Source organism: Nelumbo lutea, chromosome 1 (assembly GCF_056320005.1).
Source record: "Nelumbo lutea isolate HS-2025 chromosome 1, American lotus-T2T, whole genome shotgun sequence".
Classification (NCBI taxonomy): Eukaryota; Viridiplantae; Streptophyta; class Magnoliopsida; order Proteales; family Nelumbonaceae; genus Nelumbo; species Nelumbo lutea.
In genome coordinates this window covers 90,541,796-90,564,215 of record NC_142684.1, presented here as the reverse complement: position 1 = coordinate 90,564,215, position 22,420 = coordinate 90,541,796, and the positions used below count along the sequence as shown (strand labels likewise).

The window sequence follows — 22,420 nt, the reverse complement described above, 5'->3', positions numbered from 1 at the left end:
ACAAAAGTTACAATTTCGCCCAACACAATTGTTGCCTATTTACCCCTTGTTTTGCAAGAGTATCAGCCATCCCATTTGCAATCCTTCTTACCCAATTGAAAGTAATGTTCAGCTCCTGTTTTATGCTTTCAATTTCCCTAAAATTATGCCTATATATCCATGGCGTGAGCTGAATATTCTTTGCCCAAGAGATGATAAGCTTTGAATCCCCCTCTACTTCCAACTGTTGAAAGTTTACTTGTTTGGCAAGTCTTAAGCCTTGAAGTAGTGCCATCAATTCTGCCTTTAATGAGTCTCCCAATCCCAAAGGACCTGAATACATAGCCAAAGCTTTCCCTATGCAGTTTCTAAAAACTTCTCCAATACCTGCCATACCGGTGTTTCCCATGAAACTCCCATCAAAATCCAATTTTATTTTATTTGTTGCTGGGGGTGACCATATCATAACCCTCTTTTCCTTTTCTCTTGAGGAGGCAGCCACTTCAGACCATGCCCTTATGATATCCTTAACTGAGAAATCTTTGAATGCACCAATTGTCTTTATCCAGTGAGCTGCTCTAATTAGAATAACTTCACATAATTCCTCCTTTGATCTACTTTTCTCATTAAAAATTCTTCCATTTCTTTCCTCCCAAACAGTCCATACTACTGCAGCCCAAATTGCTTTTCACATAGTTCTTCCCCTCTTTCTTGGTTGTCTTAAGAAGCTTGGGCTGAATGAGCACACTATATCCTATGGAGATATCCACTTGCAGCCAAAAAGTGAGCAACAGAATTCCCAAATACCAAGAACAAGAGAGCAAGGCAACAATAAATGAGATAGGGTTTCACCACTTGCACGGCAAAGGAAGCGTATGTGGTGTGAGAGGCTAACATTTGGCCTTCTTTTCTGTAGCAAATCACATGTATTTATCTTTCCAAGACAAACTTCCTAACAAAAAGCCTGGATTTTAGGTGGGATAGGCTTGCTCCAAACTTCTTTCATAGGAAAGTTCTCCCTCAAGTTATTGGACTGCAAGAAAGCATTAAGGAAGGAAGCACAAGTGAAAATATCAGTAGGGGTACAAGACCAAATTCTAGTGTCCTCCCTTGACTGATCAAGGAAAGTTTGGTGTAGTTAGTTTACCCAGTTAATCCCTGAAGTAGTCAAGGAAACAAATCTCGAGACAAGTTGTTGTTTATAGTTCGACAAGGAATAAAGGCTAGGAAAGGCAAACTGAAGGGGGGTTCTAACCAGCCAAAGGTCTTCCCAAAACAATACCTGTATTGATTTCCAAGGAGACATAGCGGTTGCAGAAGAGGCAACTTTTGCATCCCATCCGTTGTTCATTGTCCCATGAATGCTTGCAATTACCTTATGCCAAAGTCTGTCATTTTCCATCAGAAATCTCCATAACCATTTCCCTAACAGTGCTATATTTCTGGAGGTTAGGTTCCCTATTCCAAGCCTACCCTGCTCCTTTGGTTTGCTAACTTGCTCCCACTTCACAAGATGATCCCACTTCTCGTCCACTGGTTCCCAAAGGAAGTTTCTCATGATTTTCTTGAGTTGGTTTGCAACTCGAGCTGGAATTCTAAAGGTGGAAAGATAGTAAATAGGTAAATTGGCTAATGTTGCCCTGATCAATGTTATTCTTCTGCCCAAAGAGATGTAACTTCTTTTCTAGAGAGCAAGTTTTTTAGGGAACCTTTCTAAGGCCAGCTACCAAAAGACTTCTGACCTCAGATTTCCACCTAACGGGAGACCAAGATTTTCCAATGGCAAATTCTTACTTCACACCCTAGAGTCTCCGCCAAAGATCTTAATTATTTCTCCTCCATATTAATCCCTGCTACACAACTCTTCCCCAAGTTTACTCTCAGATCAGAAAGTGATTCAAAAGAAAAAATGATTTTTTTTTTCTTTTTTTTTTTTTGCTTTTCCCTTCTGCTTTTCTCTTTTTTTCTATGAGTGGTGCAGTAGACATCAATTTTGGGTTGTATTCCATTCTTTTTGAGAAGATAATTTTCATTTTATTCCTTAACCTAGATGTTTTGAGTTTAACAAAATGGGAGGATGAAGACTACTTGCATTACCTGGTGCAAGTAAACAATGGCTTACACTTGGGTTTTGTGCTTTGGGAATTCTGCAGTCTGTATGTACCCAAATGTATGGGGCAATTCTCAAGAGCATTGTGTGCATCAGCCATCAGGGGATGCCATACCGACTGGAAGTTGCATTTCTGTGGCTATAAAAAGCTCCTAACTTAATCATTTACTTTGCTACACATATAATGAATCTCTTAATTGAGCTTCACTAGGACCATGCATTTCTTGATCCAATTAATCTTTGAATTTTGTCCTTAAAATAGGAAATAATTAACTCTTTGGTAACCAACCAATACATTGATTTTCCCTGATAAAATAATCCTGCTTGGTAATTGAAGTGAAAGAAAGAAAGAAAGAAAGAAAGAAAGAAAGAAAAAGGACTTCCATATAAATGCTATTTGATACTCTTCAGCTGTGGTGATTTGGTAATAATTCCCTTCCATTGGTGCCATTGACATTTTATCCATTTGGTAATTAACGCATAATATGAAACCTCAGATTGGTTAAAACCATTAATGGTTCAAACAAGACACAGATACACGTGGAAAAAATTTGAATTGTTCTTGAATTTAGGTACTTCAATGAATTTATGAAATATATGTTCTTAAAAAAAGCATCTTAAGGCGTGGGGCATCTCTTACCCCCCCCCCCCCCCAAAAAAAAAAAAAAAAAAAAAAAGCCTTGTAGATATAAGCCTCGGTATTTTCTTCAAGTTTTGCAAGCCTCATGACATAAGTCTCACGCATTTCAAAACATTGATCAGAAGTCAAAACACTGGGTTAGATTTAAGAAGATAACTGCTAAAATCAGGGATAAAATGAGGTGAAGATAAGATTGTTTGGGCATGTGCATAGAAGCCCACCTACTTGTTGTAGCATGGGTAGGGGTCCTACCAACTTAGGATCTGGTGGTAGGCTTTGTGGGGTGAATGAAGGGCTATGGGTGATTGATGAAGAATATGGTGGAAAATCAAGTAGAATGCTTGCTATCACAAAAGAATGAGAAAGAATATAGAAGAAGAGAACTCTTGCTGTTAGGGTAAACAGCAAAGAGATAGGTCACTTAGAAGAACAAGCAGGCGAGATAGAGGGGAAAAGTGAAAAATTTCTGGCATTGACCAGAATTCACTGACCAATCTTTATTTCTTCAAATAAACTCCTTGAACTCCATTTACAATGACTGTATTTATAGACTCAAAACAGGAGCTCAGATGACCTTTTACTGACTCCAATTTGGACTAGGAAACTGACCCAAAACTTCTGATCGTTTTAGAACTAAGCCAAATCTGTATGTAACCCATAAAGACACTTAAATAAGGACTCTAACTCCTAAACAACTCTGATAAAACTTCCCTAATCCCACTGAAATAACTTAATTTAAAGACACCTGAAATTACTAATGATAGTAAATTCATGAATTTACTAAAAATAGTAATTATGAGAATTACTATAAGTAGCAAGTCCAAGAGTTACCATAAGCAGTAATTTCGAAATAAAAACTTGAAAAACAGAAACAGAACCTTGTTGTTAAGACACCAACAATCAGAAAATAAATAAAAAAGGGAAATTTAGAGTTCAGTTCACATCAGGGATTTTTATTAGGTTTTTGGGTTTTATTTACCAACAACTCCACCTATGGTTCACTACCCCCCTTTAATTTTTATTCATTCTCCCACCTGTTACTGTTCCAGCTGTACTAAAGTTTATGGGTGGACTGAACAATAAAAACCTTTAAAAAACTGAAACAATATCAATATCCTATAACCCAAAAATTCTGAAATTTGCATAAGAATTGGAAAATTGGTTTGGCTCTCCATAAATTTTTTCCTTGCTTCTGCATCTGCATCACTACTGCACTAATAAGAAGTGATCTGATGCAAGTTGAAGGGCCTAGTTAGAACTGGGGGCAGGCTAAAAAGAACATGAGTCGAACTAGTCAGAAATTATTGAAGGACTCACAACTTAAACCATGAATTAAGCTATTTAATGCCTGCTTCCATACTGTACAATGTAGATGGCCATAGGTAACAGTAAATCTGGGATTGATTGATTATATCAATTAAACTAATGAAACTGTTTTTGCACTCATTTGGTTAAGTTAGTTTCTTTCCATTGTTTTATTCTACTTGTTCCATGAACTAAGCATTTCTTGTCTGTTCAATCATCTTATAAGATTTGTCTTTGCTGTAGCCTTCCAGAAATTAAAAATGCTCATGGTGTAGCAGATGTATTAATGGAAATGCTTAGTGCCCTGGATCCTCATAATCCTAAGGTAATTTGTTCTTTCAGATGGTTATGGAGACTGGAGAAGATCTTGCTTGGTTCATAAATTTCTATCTTTTTCGTTCCACAATCCCGTGAAATCCCTCCCCTCCCCAAACAAAAGAATGTATTACTCTAGTGTTTTATTCTTATTATCTTGTAGTTGAAAATTGTATTATCTGCTTTTGCAGACCTACTATAATAGTGACTTAGGAATTACTTGGCAAATGCTACAAGCCTACACTCTAATTTGGATTTTGCCTCTTGGAATGGAAATACTATTATAGAAATTGCAGTCATTTTACACTGGCATAATTATACAGCTATACCCATTGCAGCCATTCTTAGTATTTTAGTATGCACTTTGTGTTTATTAATTGTTTGAAATGTGTCTAATTAATCTTTTAGGAGTAACGTTTAACAATTATTGGGGTGGAAAGGAAAACTTTCAGAGAGACAAAAGGTCACCATCATCATCATCATCTCATGGTCATAGTTAACAAATATCCATCTACCTAATCTCACCTGAATGGGGTTGACTGTACAAATCTTGATCCTACACTCTTCTCTATTTTAGAAATAACAAATTATCGAATTTTTTCTTACTATCTGAGCCCAAGTTGTTCTCTGTCTTGCCTTTGTTCATTTAGAAGTTTCAACTAATATTGTATGATCTTTCGCCAATTGTGACAGTTTCACGTGTTAAACTCTATTTATTTATCGTACTTTCTCTTATCTTACAACCAATATTAAATTCCTCAAATATAACTTTTTACCTCTCCCTCGGTATTTCCACTTGCCTATCTCATCATCCGCATCTCTACTACATTCATTTTATGGATATGTTTTTGCTTTCCAACATCTGGCTTTTTGAAGCGTGGCTGATTTTGTAGATGTCCTGTGAAACTTCACCTTCATCTTTAATAATATGTGCCGGCTATACAAGATTCCTTGTTTTTTCTTCTTTTTTTTTTTGATAATAAAGGTAAATTAAATTAAAATAAAAAAGAAACTGCAAATAACAGGCAATGGGACATCATACCCATAGCATGATCACCAATCAAGATCAACCCCTCCCAAACACATGCTCATCGCACAAATTTCTACTAATACAAGGTTTCCTATTTTAAGGAATCACACCAGTTCATCAATCTTAACTAATCTGTTATTTTTATTTTTTAGATTGGAAACTATAGCACTTTATTAATTTAAAATTAAATGCCCAACGATATACAGTTTAGAGAAAATCCATACAAGTATAATCTGTTATTTCTATTTGTATTTTTACTAAGGTTACACTCCATGAGTCAATCTAAAAAAGGAGAATATCTGAGGCAAGTGGAAACTGTGGCTTCTTGGGATTGGGAGAGGTTAAAGATTCTGGGGAAAGAGAGTGCAAGGGTGTTTTCTCCCCACCAAAGGTCAGTCCAAAACTTAATTTTGTTACCATTTCCCACCTGATATCTAACAAGAGGAATGAAGAGAGAGTAGGTAGAAGAGATACCTTTCCAGGGATTAGTTGCTTTTACCTGGGTCAAGGAGGGCAATGTTGTCCCAACCATTGGCATCTCTCCCATACTTTCTGTTAACGATTGTTGTCCATGTAGCTTCATGCTCCGGGGGGGTGGGGTATCTCCACAACCATTTCCCAAGGAGGGCAACGTTCTTTACCTTGATGTGACCTATGCCTGGTCCACCATCCTTCTTTGGCCTGGAAACCTGCCTCCAGCAAACCAAGTTGCTTCGACTCCTCTTGTCACTGCCTCCATCCCATAAGAAATCCCGCTGAAGTTTCTCCAACTTGTTTTTTATTTTACCTGGGACTTGAAAGACTGAGAGGAAGTAGGTTTCCAGGTTGGAGAGAGAGGTCTTGATTAACGTAAGCCTACCTCCTTTAGAGAGTTTTTCTTCCAGGCAGCCAATCTTTTCTCACACTTCTCCACTACCAGGTCCCAAAAATTTTGGTTTCTCGGGTTCCCACCAAGGGGCATCCCCACGTAGGAAATGGGGAGTCTTTCCACCCTACAACCCAACAACTCCTTGTACCTGTCGATAAGGGACTCATCCACATTTATTCCCACAATACTGCTCTTGGAGTTAAGGTGATAAAGGTGGACTTATTGCCTTTATTCACAATAGTTGACTTGTAGAAATCTGAAAAAATCTCTAATAGGTCTGATTTGATTGTATTCTAGAATGTTTGGTAGAAGATTAGGGAACCCATCTGGCCCCGGGGCTTTATCACCATCTAGATTAAACACTGCTTGCTTCACTTCTTCCTCATCAAAGGCTTTCTCTTACCAAGTCTTCTTTTCCTCTGCCAACTTAGAGCCGTCCCAGCATGCTACTTAAGTTCTACTGAAATCCCCCTTCAAATATAACTCCTTAAAGAAATTCACAGTAACATCTGAAATTTCGTTTTGATCCTCTACTTCTAATTGCCCCACCCTCAATTTTGAGATAAAGTTCTTCCTCTTTCTCCTTGAAGCATAGCTATGGAAGAATTTAGAGTTATTATCTCCCTCCTTCAACCAAATCACCCTAGATCGTTGCCTCTAGAAGATTTCTTCCCTCCTTACGGACTGCTCCCACTTCTTTTTTAGATCTTCCCTTCTTTTTCTGCCCTCTCCATCCAAACTTCCACATTGCTCCTTCTGGTCTAAGTCATCTAACTCCTGGATCACTTTGTTCTTTTCCTTTGTATAAAGTTTAGATTCCTCTTTACCCCAAACTTTTAACTTGCTCTTTAGGTATTTCAGCTTTTGGAGGAATCGGAAGTCTGCCTAGCTAACCACTCTGTATTCCTCCCACCACATAGCCACCTTTTGTTGGAACTCCCTATGAGTTGTTAAGACTTTCTCTAGCCTGAATGGAGCCTTTACTTTCCTCATTACTTCATTTTGGAGAATCACTGACCAGTGATTAGAAATAAACTAGACCTTGTTGATTGCAGGAGATTAAGAAAATGTTCTTACCAGTTTGCAGTCATAAGAAATCTGTCAAATCTGCTATTAATCACATATTCTCGCATATTTGACCAAGTGAAGGAACCATTATTAAGAGGGAGGTCCCGAAGGTTATGCCTTGCGACAAAAGCTGAGAAATCCTTCATACTTCTAGTTAGTCTCCTATAGTTTGAGTTCTCATTGCGAAATCTAGTGACATTAAAATCGCCACCAATGCACCAAGGCAAATCTTTGAATTCATGTAAATAGCCCAGTTCTTCCCACAATCCTACTCTTTCGGAAGGAGAGTTTGGACCATAAACACCTACCAAGATCCAGTTGAAACCATTTGTGACATTGGTGAAGAGAGCTGAGACAGAGAAGTCTCCTTTATCTACCTCCAGACCCAAAAGAACCTCTTCTTTCCAAATGATGATAATCCCTCCTACTTATCCTGTTGCTGGAAGGCCAGTCCAGTTCATCCCTCGGATACCCCAAATAGCTTTGATTAATTTTCTGTCCACAATTTCTTTTATTGGTTCATGCAGAACTGCTATGTTCGGGTTTTCCCTTCAAAGGGTTTCTTTGATTAGGCATCTCTTCCATTTCCCTCCCAGACCCCTGATGTTCCAACTCAATATCTTCATTGATTCTCTGTTATAGCCTTTCCCTTACCTGATCTTCTATCTGAGTTGTTCACGAACAAAGTAATCTGATCAACAAATCCCCATTGTAGCATTTTGTGTTCCTGGTTTGTTCCCTTCTTTGACTGAGGTCCAGTAGTCCTGAAAGAGCTACTTCCCTTTGGATTTTCTTTAGAAATGTTGGCTCCACCGCTATTGTCTGGCAAATTGATCCCTAAATTCTTAGCCAAATTGTCAAAACCACTCGTGCCTTTTCCATTACTCTTGTTTACCCCCAGCACCTGACCTTCGTTGCTTGGAACAGTCTCTGACTGTTGAAGGTTTGCTGCAGGTTGGGATATATGACCACGAGCACCTGGGCATAAACAGAGGGAGCAAAGTGAGCAGTATGAGAAGAATTTTCAAAAGAAGTACAAGGCAAGGGATTTGAAGAGAGTGCTGAGTGGGATGAACTGGGTGTTGTCGCAGGTTCACTCGTTCCTCTCTTTTCGAGGTCTCTAATAGCAGAATGTCCATAGTTGGGATTTACAAGCTGCATTAGCTCCAGGATTTCAACACTTTCCCAAACCTCTCTTTTTTCGAACAAAGCTTTAGATCTTTCCAGAGCCACCTTGTGGCCATCAAAGTCAGCCTTGGACTCGTAAGAGCTTAAATCTGAGTCTGGATCCTCCTCTGAATCTTTCGATGACGAGCTTGATGGCGTTGGAGGGTGTTTCGTGTCTCTTATGCCTACTTCAATAGAAAGAGGGGTGTCTGGGAAATCTTCGTCAACAAACATAGGAGTAGGGGGGCTGGCATAATCTTTGATGCCCTTGGCCGAGATGGGTTGGGTTTTTGTCTTTATTCGGCCCAAGGACTCGAAGCTGACTGAAGAAAAGTTTGAGCCACGGGGGGGCAAAAAAGGGTTGGATTTTATCGTTGCCTTCTACTTTATCGTCCCTCTCCTTAAAGTTCTTTTTCTGTAAGATTTTGAAATTTAAATGACCTTTCCGTTTTCTGATCTACCTTCTTTTTTTTATTCCCATGAAGTTTCCTAGAATGGATATTTTTTTTCAAGTGTTTCCTCCTGGGTGAAGAATCCTCACTTCTGTAGCTCCTCGACCTTGAACTTCACACAATTTCTAATCGGCGGTTGACTTTTCAGCTTCTCCTGTTTTGTCACGTGCACTTGGAACAATGTGGTGAGTCAACTCGGCCAAGCCTAGTTGTCACATACTTGTCTTCTCCACCTCGATCGAGCAGTAGAACCAGACATCCCTGTCCAGAATTGGGATTGAGCGAGGGATTGCATGCACTCCTCTTCCCTTCACTTTGATTTTGGCATAACGGATCTCCTAGAGATCCCTTGTCATGGTATTGATAGCCTCAAGACCACCACAGAGGCTTTCCAAAAGGTTGAAGACCTCTGTCGTCCAGAGTTGAAAAGGGTGGCCAAGGATCACTACCTAACCATCAAAGGCTAGGCTATCAGGGGCAGTGTTATCCGTTGGTCACCATCGTTCAATCAACACACGTCTCCCGTAGATGAGTAGAGAATCTGATGTGGACGCCGGCAGCAGCAGCAGTAATTTAGTGCAGCAGCAGCAGCAATTTAGTGTTTTCATCCTATCTTATCTATTCAGTATTCTTGCCTTATCTGCTTTCAGTAGTAGGGATTAGTAGGAGTCTTATCTATTCAGTGTTCTTATCTTATCAGTTCAGTAGTATGGAATAGTAGGAAGTCTTATCTTATCTTATCAGTTCAGTAGGATATATTAAGGGAGTCTTATCTTATCTTATCTTATCAGTTCGGTAGGATAGATTAGTAGGGAGTCTTCCTAATTAGCAAGGAGTCTTCCTAAAAGTGGGACTCTTATCTCTTGTAATCTCCTATTTAAGGAGCTGATAATATTCAATAAAGGCATCGAAAATTTCAGTCAAGAAAGAGAGCAGAGGATTGTTTGGTGATCTCTTGAACAAATCACCATTAAGGCACCAAGATAGGTTCCTCAAGAAAAGGGAGAAACAAGGGAAAACATGAGGTTTTCCCCGTGGACCGACTCGTGACGAGATCCTATTCCATGGGCCCATAACATTTGGTATTAGAGCAAGGCGTCATGGGTGACTTTGAGCAATTGACGTCTAGGGTTCATGATCTGGAGTACAAACTCGTGGAAAACAACAAGGGGGTGCGCAAGATCAAGGACGATGTCCGAGAATTAAGGTGCTTGATGGAGTTGTACTTTTCCAGCAAGGAAAGGAACCCGGAAGGGGCTGCAACCACAACTGGCTGCCGGCCAGACATGGCAGAATCGTCCGGTGAGCAGCAGGTCGTTTCCCTAGCGTAGGTTAGCAACACCCAGAATGTTCTGATTAAGCAAGAATCCAGTGTTGTCGAGGATTCCATCAACAAGAGTTCAAAGAAGAATAAGAGCAACTACTCCAAGGTCGTCATCGCTGGTGAAGGAGATTGTATGCCTCATGTTGCGGCTGCAAATGTTGCAAAAGAGTGCTTGTTAGCTGCAGTCAGATTAGATCCTAGGGCTGCACATATCTGAGTGAATCTTGCTAATGCATACTATTTGGCTGGTGATCATAGAAGTGCTGGAAAGTGCTTGGAGAAGGCAACAAAGTTGGAGCCTAATTGCATGTCAACTCGATATGCTGTTGCGCTTCATCGTATCAAGGATGCAGAAAGGTCTCAAGATCCCACTGAACAATTTTCATGGGCTGCGAATGAAATGGCTTCAATACTCAAAGAAGGGGACTCTACAACAATTGAGCTTCGGATAGCATGGGCTGGACTTGCCATGGTTCACAAGGCTCAGCGTGAAATTGTAGCAATGTTTGAAACTGGACATAATGATTTGACGGAAGTGGAAGAGCGAGCTCTGTACACACTAAAACAGGCAATAGAAGAGGATCCAGATGATGCAGTTCAGTGGCACCAGCTTGGCGTTCACAATCTTTGTACTCTACAGTTCAAGGCATCTTAGAAGTACCTTAAGGCTGCAGTTGCCCGCGGTAAAGAATGCAACTACGCATGGTCAAATCTTGGTATCTCACTACAGCTGTCTGAGGATGAACCCTCTTCATTGGAACCCGATCCAGGAGGGAAAAATCATTCCACCTATCCGGGATTCCTTTGACTATGTTTCAAGACACCCATCCTGAATTCGAGCTTGAGGACATGCTCGTAGTCCAGGAGGGGAGTAATGATGTGGACGCCGGCAGCAGCAGCAGTAATTTAGTGCCGCAGCAGCAGTAATTTAGTGTTCTCAGCAGCAGCAATTTAGTGTTCTCATCCTATCTTATCTATTCATTATTCTTGCCTTATCTGCTTTCAGTAGTAGGGATTAGTAGGAGTCTTATCTATTCAGTGTTCTTATCTTATCAGTTCAGTAGTATGGATTAGTAGGGAGTCTTATCTTATCTTATCAGTTCAGTAGGATAGATTAAGGGAGTCTTATCTTATCTTATCTTATCAGTTCAGTAGGATAGATTAGTAGGGAGTCTTCCTAATTAGCAAGGAGTCTTCCTAAAAGTAGGACTCTTATCTCTTGTAATCTCCTATTTAAGGAGTTGAGCATATTAATAAGATCATCGAAAATTTCAGTCAAGAAAGAGAGCAGAGGAGAGTTTGGTGCTCTCTTGAACAAATCACCATTAAGGCGCCAAGATAAGTTCCTCAAGAAAAGGGAGGAACAAGGGAAAACATGAGGTTTTCCCTGTGGACCGACCCGTGACGAGATCCTATTCCGTGGGCCCATTACAAAATCTAGTTTGGACCAATTGTTAACTAATTTCTTTGAAGGGGTGAACCCCACCACCCTAATTGTGTTCAGAGGTTTCTGATGCAGTAGATTAGAAGTATGGAGGTTTGCAGAGAGACCCAACTCTACATCCTTCCAACTTGAACTTTGTTCTTTGGTGCAAATGAAAGCTGTCTTCCATATTCCAAACCGTCCAGACTGATGAATGATGTAAATGATTGGCTGTCCTCCGGTAATCACTACTCTGCTTCTACCTTTTTCAATAGTTGGAAAGTCCTTCGACAAGGCGGTATCCGTCTTTGGCTTCTCCTTGCTGGTGAGTAGCAATTTCAGGGTGTTTGTGAAGGTCTTCCACCCGAAGCTATTTCCTTCTTCAGGGATGCAGATGCTGTGTGATTTACTTGTGCCGCCCCAACAGCTAAGTCTGATGAATATTCCCTACCTGTTTTCAGCAGCTCGGATAGTAGTTATTCTTCCTCTGTCTGCTCATCGTTGAGGTTCACTTGGCCAAGAGCAAGTGCTTGGAATCTTCTTGAAAAAGATTCACTGTCCAACTCACCTCTGTCTCTTTTAGGGAGAGTCTCATACAAGCTCCTTGTAGAGAACACTGATGTGGGCCCCACAGCTACGGCCCCACTGTGTTCGTAGGGTAGAAGATGTTCTAGTCTGCCTAGGGTTAGCTATTGGTCATTTAGTTGTTTCAGTTGTTATTTATTTCAGTCTTATTTTTTGCTCTATTTGTTATGTAAAGACTAAGGGCAGATCTGTCCTTTCCATGTAATGAGCATAACCTATAAATATTAATTAAAGTGGCGGCGGCAGAATTTGAAGCTTCTGCTCCTACTTTCAACCCTTGTGTTCTACTGCTTCTCCTCCCTCTTCCTCTTCTTTCCTCTTACCTTTCTTCTTATCTTCGATCCTGAAATCCATTAGGGTTCAAGACTGATAACAATCCTGAACTTCTACTTGGTATCAGAGCTAGGGCTTCTCATGTGAGGCTAGTCCAGCCGACCACATGAGAACCATCTAAGGCTGGAAGCTGAGAAAGCAGAGTTCGTTGACTGGTTCTTGGAGATCTCCAGAGGATTAGCAGCTGTTTGAAGAAGTGCCACAGTTGCAGCGAGTTGGTGATCAGGAAGAATCAGAGGAGGCTAGGGTTCGGGTAACCTTGGTAGGCAGCGAACTGCATCCTATTGTAAGTCTTTTATTTTCTGAGAGAAGTAACATCAGAGAAGATAGGTTGAACCTATCCAGCAAGGGTGGCCGAACCACTCTAGGGTTTTGTCTTATCCTTGCGGCAAACCCTAGTATTGGACTGAACCTTGTGATCTTATCCCTGCGGAAAATCCTAATAGTTCAGTTTTAGGGTTTCAGCATATCAGATTGATCAGTTTAAGGTTTCATATTAACCCTAATACAAACCTTATCCGTACGGTACTGTCCGGAGTGTACAGTTTTTAGGACTGGTTAAAACCTCAAATTGCCTTCAGCATATCAGATTGTTCTTCAAACTGATTTTCAGTCTTCTTTTGGGGTTTTGAACACTTCTAAAGGGGTGAAAACAGTTCGGACTGTTGCTGTTGTGTGTGGTTGTTGATTTCAGATCAATTTTATACATATTTCATGCACATCTACTGTGAGTACAGATTGGTTCTATACTGATTTTGTGATTGTGGTTGGTAGTCCTAGTAACCCTAATTTGGAGACTTCTGGTTCTTGACCGAAATGGAGTTTAAGAATCAGGCAGAAGACAGTTTTGGGAACGGCAGTTATGGTGGTGGTTCTGAGACAGGTTTTCAGATTACAATCGTAAAGTTTGATGGATCAAACTATTTGGAATGGGCCTAATCAGCCATGATGGCTATTGGGGGAAGGGGCAAAGTAGGGTATCTCCTGGGAGATGTGGCAGAACCTTCCAAGGGAGACCCTACGTATACCAAGTGGGTCCAAGAAAACTACTTGGTTATGACATGGCTCTGTAATTCTATGCAGCCCCATATCAGCCGAAATTACTTATGGGCAGAGACAGCCAAGGAGACATGGCTCTGTAATTCTTATCTTCCTCATTCTGTAATCATCAATTCTGTCACTGTTGAAATGACTGTAATCTAGCTTGAACGTCTTGGAACTGATTGCAACCCAGCGGTGCCAACTCTCCATCCTATCAGCTGTAATCACTTGGGCTTGAAGCAACTCTCTTTCTTTCACGATGAGCTTAAGGGGACAAAGCAGTTGAACCTCTGACCATTGACCATCATTTCCAATCTTGAATCCATTGGTCTTGATAGATACAAGGGGTTCTTTTTGTGGCTAATGTTGATCGACTTGAATGCAGCTGAACTTCTAAGCAATTAGCATCTCTCTTAGTCCAATGCAGCTGAATTTCCATCTCTGCCAGTTTTTCTTTTTGTAAGTTACTTAGGGACCTCTGGATGGGGTTCACTGTAAGCCTTGAAGACCTATTCTAGGCAGTAAAAAAGCCAATCAGCATGTTCTTATTTGGCCTCCAGGGGTATTTGTCATTTTAATTTATTTGTAGTGGAATCTACTAAGTAGGAGTCATTATCTAGTTATTGTTTTGTTAAGTTTTCAAGTTCTACAGTCATAAGGTTCAATGGAGTTCTCATTTTTTATTTTTGTTTTATACTTTTTTGGGGGCCCAGTGGTGTTTCTGAATTATGGTGAACAGTGTTCCACTCTATACTTTTCACATATAAATAGTTCTTTCTCTTCTGTTTGGAGGAGATGAATGAATAGAGGCATGAATATTGATTTCTTTTGCATGAATGCTTTATAGAATTTTCCATTACATCCCTTGGAGTGCTTCTTTGGGTTTTCACATTCTTCTATTATCTTCTTCAAGCTAGAATCAACCACTACAGCCATCTAAGTTCCAATAAAAGTTTTTGTTTGAAACCATTATAAAATTGGGTTATAGAGGTAAGAGTACACTTTAAAAAATTTTAAATTTTCCTATTGATTTTTCCCCACTTCTCTATATAATTGAACCACCATCCATACAACTCCTATACATAATTTCAATCCTTAATGTCCTTTAGCACTCAAAATGTTCAAGTCTCTTGCTGTTGATAAAAAAGGGTAAATGGCTGAAACCTCCCCTGAAGTTTAATAATTGCAATCACCTTCCTGAACTTTTTGACAGTTGCAAGTAGACCACCTTTGTTAGTATCTTCTAACATGACAAGAGGCACGAAAATTCCAAAATACCATACAATGTTTTTTTTTTTGAAAGATAAAGTAAAACTTTATTAATCAGAGGAGCAAATGATACAACAGATTCCTAGCCACAAGGAGATTAGCCAGGAATCAACTCAGATTACAGACTCCATAGGGACTGGGACCTCAACAACTCAGACACATTCAGGTGTTTAAACTCTGGATTTACTGACACCCACACACTGCACTAATTCATCTGGACTTTTCAGTTTGTTACAGAAAATTCTATTGTTTCTTTTGGTCCAAATTGACCATAAGATAGCTGCAGGGATGGTTCTCCAAGCCACTTTTCCTTTTTTCTTCAAGCCTAGGATCTTCCAACAAGGTTCCAAATATCGATACACCCGATATGCCGGTAGAGGTGTATCGGCTGTTTTTTCTTAGTATTTTTTTTTCAAATCCGGTTCAGAGGGGCCGGTTTAAGGTCTATCCACCCCCTGAACCGGTCAAAACCCTGATAAACCCTCTGTAGGGGCTTATCGGGAAGCTCCCGATATGATACGTATCTACTTTGAACCTTGCTTCCAACAGCACAGAAGGTCTTTGACAGAACTTGGCATGACCCAGCAGATCCCAACAGCATGGAAGAAGTGCTCCCACACCTTGGAAGAAACAGAACAATGGATTCTAAGTCGGTCTATGGATTCAGGCATGAGTCCACAGAGGCCACAAGATAAATCTGAAAGCGGCAGACCTCTTCTTTCCAAGCTGATTCTAGAAAGGCATTTATTTAAAACCATGGTCCAAACCAGGAAGTTAGACTTAGAAAGAGAGATTGGATTCAAAATCTGCTTGCTAGGGAAATCAGTATCACCAGAGCTGCTGAGTTTAGAAGCCAGGGATTTGACTGAGAAACAGCCATCTCCACTCAACTTCCAAATCCATTCATCCTCCTGATTGACATCAATACCCTGCCCCTTTAAAAGTTCCAGCAACTCTAACACCTCACCCTACTCCCAGTCAAACAGATTTCTTCTGAACTGAGGGTGTCCAAATCACTGAATTACCAGTGAAGATATATGAGTCAGCCACTGAGACATCTTGGTTAGCAGCACATTGAAAGAGAGAGGGAAGGCCTCAGCCAAGGGGCTACCATACACCGAGGATCCTTCCAAAATCTCAGCCTGTCACCTCTGCCCACCTTGAAGCCCAAACCTTCAGAGAAAACAGGATGGTTCTTCATAATTTTTTTTTCTAGAAATAACAGCCCCAGTTTGGAAGGGGATCTTGAGAATTCCAGTGGCCCCAATCCACCCCATACTTAGCAGCTATTAGATTTCTCCACCACGAATTTCTTTCAGATCGAAACCTCTAGATCCATTTGCTGAGAAGGGCAGAATTAAACACCTTTAATTTTCTTATTCCCAAACCCCACCTTCTTCCATGGGAAGGCAGACTTGATCCGAACTAACAAGATGAATTTTCTTTTCTTCTTTCCAGCCTTTCGAAAGGAAATTTCTTTGCAAGTTCTCAAGCTTTTTAGCTATTTTAGCTAGGATCGGAAAAAGAGAGAGGAAATAAATAGTGAGGTTAGAGAGTGTACTCTTTATAAGAGTCGCTCTATCCCCAATTGGGAGATATTTAGCCTTCCAAGAGGGGAGTTTTTTCTCCATCCTCTCAATAACTGGATCCCAAATAGCAGAAGAGGAGCACTTTGCCCCGAGGGGGAGCTCCAAATACTTCATAGGAAGGAAGTCCACCTGGTAAGCCAGCACCCGAGCACACTCATCCAAATTTGAAACTAGACCCACTGGGATGATCAGGCTTTTGTTCATATTTACTTTAATACCCAAAACCACTTCAAACCAGCATAGGATCCCAAGTAAAACCTCCAACTGATCTGGAGAGGCATCTAGAAAGCAAAGAGTGTCATCTACAAATTGGAGAATGTTCACTTTTTCCTCTCCCAGAGAGAGATTGCAAAGCCTTCCCAGATCCCAACTCCAGCAGCCCTCATGGTAAACTGAGAAAGCGCTTCCATGAGGCAAATGAAAAGTAGGGGGGAAAGAGGATCTCCCTGTCTTAACCCTCTGGAACTTTCAAAGAAACCCGCAGATTGACCATTTATCAAAATAGAGAATTTGGGGGAAGAGATGCAAACTTTTATCCAGTTCCTCCATTTTGACTAAAGTTCATTTTTCTAAGAACAAAGTCCAGGCACCTCCAGTTTACATGATCATAGGCTTGTTCAATATCCTGCTTGCAAACCAGGCTAGGAATCCCCTCCCTGCTTCTCAAGTCAATAAGCTCATTAGCAATGAGAACAGAGTCAAGCATTTGTCTACTCGGCACAAAGGCACACTGATTACTTGAGATCACACTGTTGAAGACCCCTTTCATTCTTTCAGCTAGCACTTTTGCCAAAATTTTGTAAAAGCTGTTCAAGAGATTTATAGGTCTAAAATCTTTCAAGTTTATAGCCCCTTCAATTTTACCATACAATTATTTTTGACTAAAATGTTTATTTTCCAAATTTTCTTTTCATATCAACCGCTATCCCAAACCCTTCCAATTTTTTTCCAAAATTGATATATTTTCCAAATTTTCCCTTCGTATCAATCGCTCAAAAGTAAAACTGCTACTTTTTTGTCCACAAAGTTCGTATTTTATTTTATTTTATTTTATTTTGTAGAAACCAACTTCAATAGTAACTGGGGGTATTTTGGACATTTTCATGCCTATTTTTAGAGGATTCAAAGAAAGGGGATCTATTTGCAACTATGCCAAAAAGTTCAGGGGAGGTGATTGCAATTACCAAACTTCAGGGGAAATTTCAGCAGTGGTCCAAAACTTCAGGGGAGGTTTCAGCAATTTACCCAAAGAAAATGTTCAAGTCTCTTGCTTTCTCTCTCTCTCTCTCTCTTGATAAAGCCAAAATTCTGGGATTTCAGACCAAATCCCATAAATTTTCAAAGCAGCAAGTAATCTAATTGAATTTTCACTTTATATTCTTACTTAGACTTATTTCCTTATTCAGTCCTGCATTACCTCTGCTGCATGGGCCTAAGTAACCATCCATAGCCATTGCAAAATCCTCTCCTGATAACTGATAAATAAATAAAATAAATAAAAATCCGCTCTTGATATACACCAATTGTGTGTGGAGACTATCCTTTATCTTCTCCAATTGTTCATTGGTAAGTTACTTTTTCCTTTACCTTCTTCCAACAGACTGAAATTAAGAAACTTCTCCCTCAGACATCTTCCTTAACATGCCAAACTCATCCAATTATCTCCCAAGGCAAAGGCCAACTAATGCAAGAGCCATAGCTGGTAACACAGAATGGTACAAACAATTGATGCTGTCCTTCACTTGCTAGTCTGCAATTAAGTGAACTTTTTTTGCTAGGGCATTTAAGAGCACTGGAATGAGATTGAAAGTTGGGAAAGTTCTTAAGACTGTGGCCTCCAATAAAACTACTCCCTATAAGTCATTCATGTAAAACTTGTGGAACCTCCATTTTGATGGAACCTGATATATGGCAGGGTTCATGGGTAATGACAATAATAGTTAAATATGGTTGAACATATTAATGCATGTTACTGATTTAGTTGTCTGGGTTCCTTATAACTATCCATCTTTTTGGCAGGGGGTAAAACAAGAAGTTATTGTGGACCTTGTTGAACAGTGTCGTTCTTACCAGAAGCGTGTCATGATTCTTGTGAACAACACAACGTATGTAAATGCCTTGAATCTTAATATGATTTCTGTTGCTTAAAATCATTTGAAGTGACAGTTCTAGTTGCTTATCCAGAGATGAGGAGCTTCTACGCCAGGGATTGACATTGAATGATGAACTGCAGCGTGTGCTTTGCCGACATGATGACATGGTAAATGGAAAACCTACTGAAGGAGCAGGAAAAACGGTCGACCCAGTTGCAACTCTTGTAAATGTGAACCATGAAGAGGATGAATCAGAAGATGATTTTGCCCAGTTAGCTCACAGGTGATATTTGCCTCCCTTTTTTTGCCTGGTTAAAGTGTTGAACAAACAACTAAGGAATATTCCACTGGCTCTGTTATTGTGTGCCCAAAAGGGTTCTGTCCGTTTCCCTTATCACCCTCTGTCCTTGTGACAAGTCTCAGTCAAAGAGACTGTTGTGCCCAAACTAAACCTTTTATGTTTTTTTTTTCTTTTCTTTTTTTTTTTTTGAGAAATTCATTAAACCAAAAAAGGGGGGAGGGGGATGTACATGAGATGATGTATGACAGGACTAGGGCTTAGCAACAAAAGGAAAAGGCCCAATCACTCAAGTGGTGATTTGTTAGCACAGTACAGTATATCCCTTCCATCCATAATTTAGCTAACAAGTAAATGGAGCGAATTCAAGTCAAATCAAGGAATATTCGTATTTGATTCCAATTAAAGAGTAGTGATTTGAATTTGATTAGATATCCATTGGATATTCGAAAATACAAATTCATTTGAAGTACCAAATATTCCAATCAGTTTGAATTCTACTGATTGTATAAACATTGAAAATCCTAATTCTAGAAATCAGATCAAGCAAGAAGAAACCCCTTTGCTGTGATTTGTGAGCAAAGAAGAAAAACCTCAAAAAACTAGAACAAGAAGAAAAGAGAAGCAAAAAAACACCTAAAAAAATCTAAGAATAAAAAGAGAGAGAAATAACATGGAGAGCAAGAGATGAAAGAGCTTGGATGGCTACAGCTGGTAGAAGCCAAGGTTTGGATGACAGAAGTTGGAACACCCTAAGCATCCGACTTTTGATTTGTACTAATATACAAAGAAATATGCAACAGAGTTCCTTTCTCTGCTGGTAAACTCTTGACCTGTATGTGAGATGGCATGTAGATTTCTTTGCTGCTGACTTCCCAAAATTTGATCTTTTAATTCATTTCTCTATTTATGAGTTTCTAATGAGTTCTTGGTCCTGTTTATTATAAGCCCAAGCTAAATATGTAATCATGCAATTGCAGATCTTCAAGAGATAATGGGCTGGGGCAAGCTAGGAAGTCTGCCAATGCTAAGAATGACCAGATAGCTGTTAGCCCACTTCTTCCTCCACCACCTCCATCCAAGAATCCAGTCAATGCAGATGCTGGCATAGTTGATTATCTCAGTGGTGATGTCTACAGATCTGAAAAACCTGAGCTGCCAGAACGAACACCTCCTGCAGTGCCACTTCATTCGGACAACACAAACTCTACCTCACCTCTGATGCCAACATACCCTTTCTCATCCCCTCAAACTCAAGCAAAGGAATTAACTTCATCTTCTGTGTTTACAGGGCAGCCCAAATATGATGAACCTGTACAAAGTATGAAATCCACTGAGCAACTTCCTTCAGCTCCTTGGGATATCCAGCCTCCTAGCACTTTGCCACCCCCACCTTCCAAGTATAATCAACGACAACAGTTCTTCGAACAACAGCAAGCTCTGTCTGGTGGTCCTTCCAATGCTAGTGGTGGATCAGGATTGTCATGTGATGCATTAGTAGGACAGACCCAGAATCTCTCTCTAAGCCAAGGAAAGACTGATACTCAGGATTCATCAATCTCAACAAAACAAGTCAAACCTGAGGATGCCCTCTTCAAGGACCTGGTTGATTTTGCAAAGGCCAAGTCTTCCTCTTCTAAATCTGGCGGTCAGAGATCATTTTGAGTGCTTGCTCAATCTTGTGGATTACCGAGGCATTACTTGATAGGTACTTGTTGGTTTACCAGGCTTTTACACAAGGATGAGACTTTGATATTGAATAAAAGCGGGTTGGAACTTTGGCTGGTGGTTTGTCCGTGTTATGGTAGGATAATAGTTGTTTGAGGTTTGGACTCCCTGCGTTGTCTTCCACCATTTGTTATTAATTTTGCTGTAGAAAGACGATATTCTTCATGCGATATATCCATGTGTATGAATGTGATAGTCTTTTGCTTGAATATTTCATGGATGTAGGGGCCTCCCTACTCTCCCCATTTGATTTCCTCCAAATGTGTCTACCTCCTTGTTCTGGATGGCTCTTCTGGTATAGGTTTCATTTTCGAATTGTATCTTGCAATTTCCTTATTCAGTCTTTTTTCTGTTGTTTTTGTTTTAATGGGTTAGATGACGGGACAGCCTCTCTTAAACCCTAGTGAAGGATTTTTTTTTTTTTTTATAATTTAGTGAAAGTGGAATTTGAACCCAAATCTCTGCTATAACAAACCAGCCAGCAAGATATCTGGCATTGTGGCATTTAAAGCATGAACATACCCTGAGTTTTCATAAATTTGATTCAACATACCTTGAGTTTTTAAAATCCATTTCCTTTCAAAATTTGAAAATATATCCCGAGTTTTTCAAACTCATGTGGGTGATGGACATATTAGTACAGAATGCTAAAGCACAACTTGCATTGAAGAGAGAAGAATAAGAAGAAAAAGAAGAAACATGCTAGTGTTAATATGTTGCTCTGTAAAACAATTCTTCTGGGCAACAGGGACTTTAAGTTGGAATTTGAAAGTTGAAACAATCCTCTTTCTCTTTCAACCCATCAAATCCGACAAATGGAATAAGATCACTTTTCAATCTCTCTCTCTCTTTCAACATTATTCACTATTCCTTTTTTCAATTCTCTCCTCCCATGTTCTTTATTCTTCTTCTTCACCTCACTTCTGTTTTCTGCCCCAAAGGACAAAATAGGATTTTAGAAAATTTAAATGAGTTCACATGTGAATTTTCATTGATGAAGGATATGTTTAAGTCCAATAGAATTAGCCGGAAAAGTATATTTAATTCCTTTAGAAAAACTCAGGCATGTTTAAGTTTTTTACCTTAAGATAATTCCAATTAGTAGAGTGCAGTGACTGTGTAGTGGGGCCATGGGACCAATGATAACCTCCCATGCCAACCATAAATGCTTAACTGAGAGAATGAGTAATTGCGGGTCATATGTACTTAATTACTGTGGAATCATTGGTTTCAAACCCCGTTACATAGCTATCGTGTTTGGCTAATCCAATCTTGGGATTAACATGGAATTCTTGAAAAAAGTTTTATAGGTTCTACCATGTCATTTTGATACAAGATTCTATAATTTAATAGTGTGCTTTTTTTATGAGTCATCGACTCATGCCATTTTCATGAAGCACATATTTTCTCCTATTCTTGGTAGTTCGTCCGTCCACAACCTTTTAGCTCGGTTTAGTCGTGCTTTCAGTCCATGGATGATGGCTCAGTTCATTACTTTTATCTGACCGTTTACCTGCGGGTGTGCGACCGATGTGAAGTTCTGACAAATTCCCATATTTTGGCACAATTCTTGGAACTTGATATCCTTGAACTGCTTGTTGTTGTTGGAGATCATTACCCGAGGTAGCCCGAAATGACATACTATGTTCTTCCAAAAGAAGTTCTGTATACTATTGCCAGAGGTTCAACTTCTATCTATTTTGTGAAGTAATCTACTGCCACCATTAGGAACTTTCTCCCACCTGTTGTTGGCAAGAATGACCCCAGGAGGTCGATGCCCCATTGCACAAAGGGCCATGGACT

General features: G+C 39.8%; 1 protein-coding gene across 1 annotated transcript in view; it reads left to right on the top strand.

The window, feature by feature from the left end:
- Positions 1 to 20,878, top strand: part of LOC148876081 (TOM1-like protein 3) — a 58,307-nt gene extending 37,429 nt beyond the window's left edge. Inside the window, exons 7-10 of the mRNA XM_088966016.1 lie at positions 4,278 to 4,359; positions 18,518 to 18,603; positions 18,683 to 18,874; positions 19,870 to 20,878. Of these exons, the coding sequence (XP_088822142.1) occupies positions 4,278 to 4,359; positions 18,518 to 18,603; positions 18,683 to 18,874; positions 19,870 to 20,554 (1,045 nt within the window). The 3' untranslated portion in view covers positions 20,555 to 20,878. The remainder of the gene's footprint in view (positions 1 to 4,277; positions 4,360 to 18,517; positions 18,604 to 18,682; positions 18,875 to 19,869) is intronic.
- Positions 20,879 to 22,420: the final 1,542 nt, after the last annotated feature.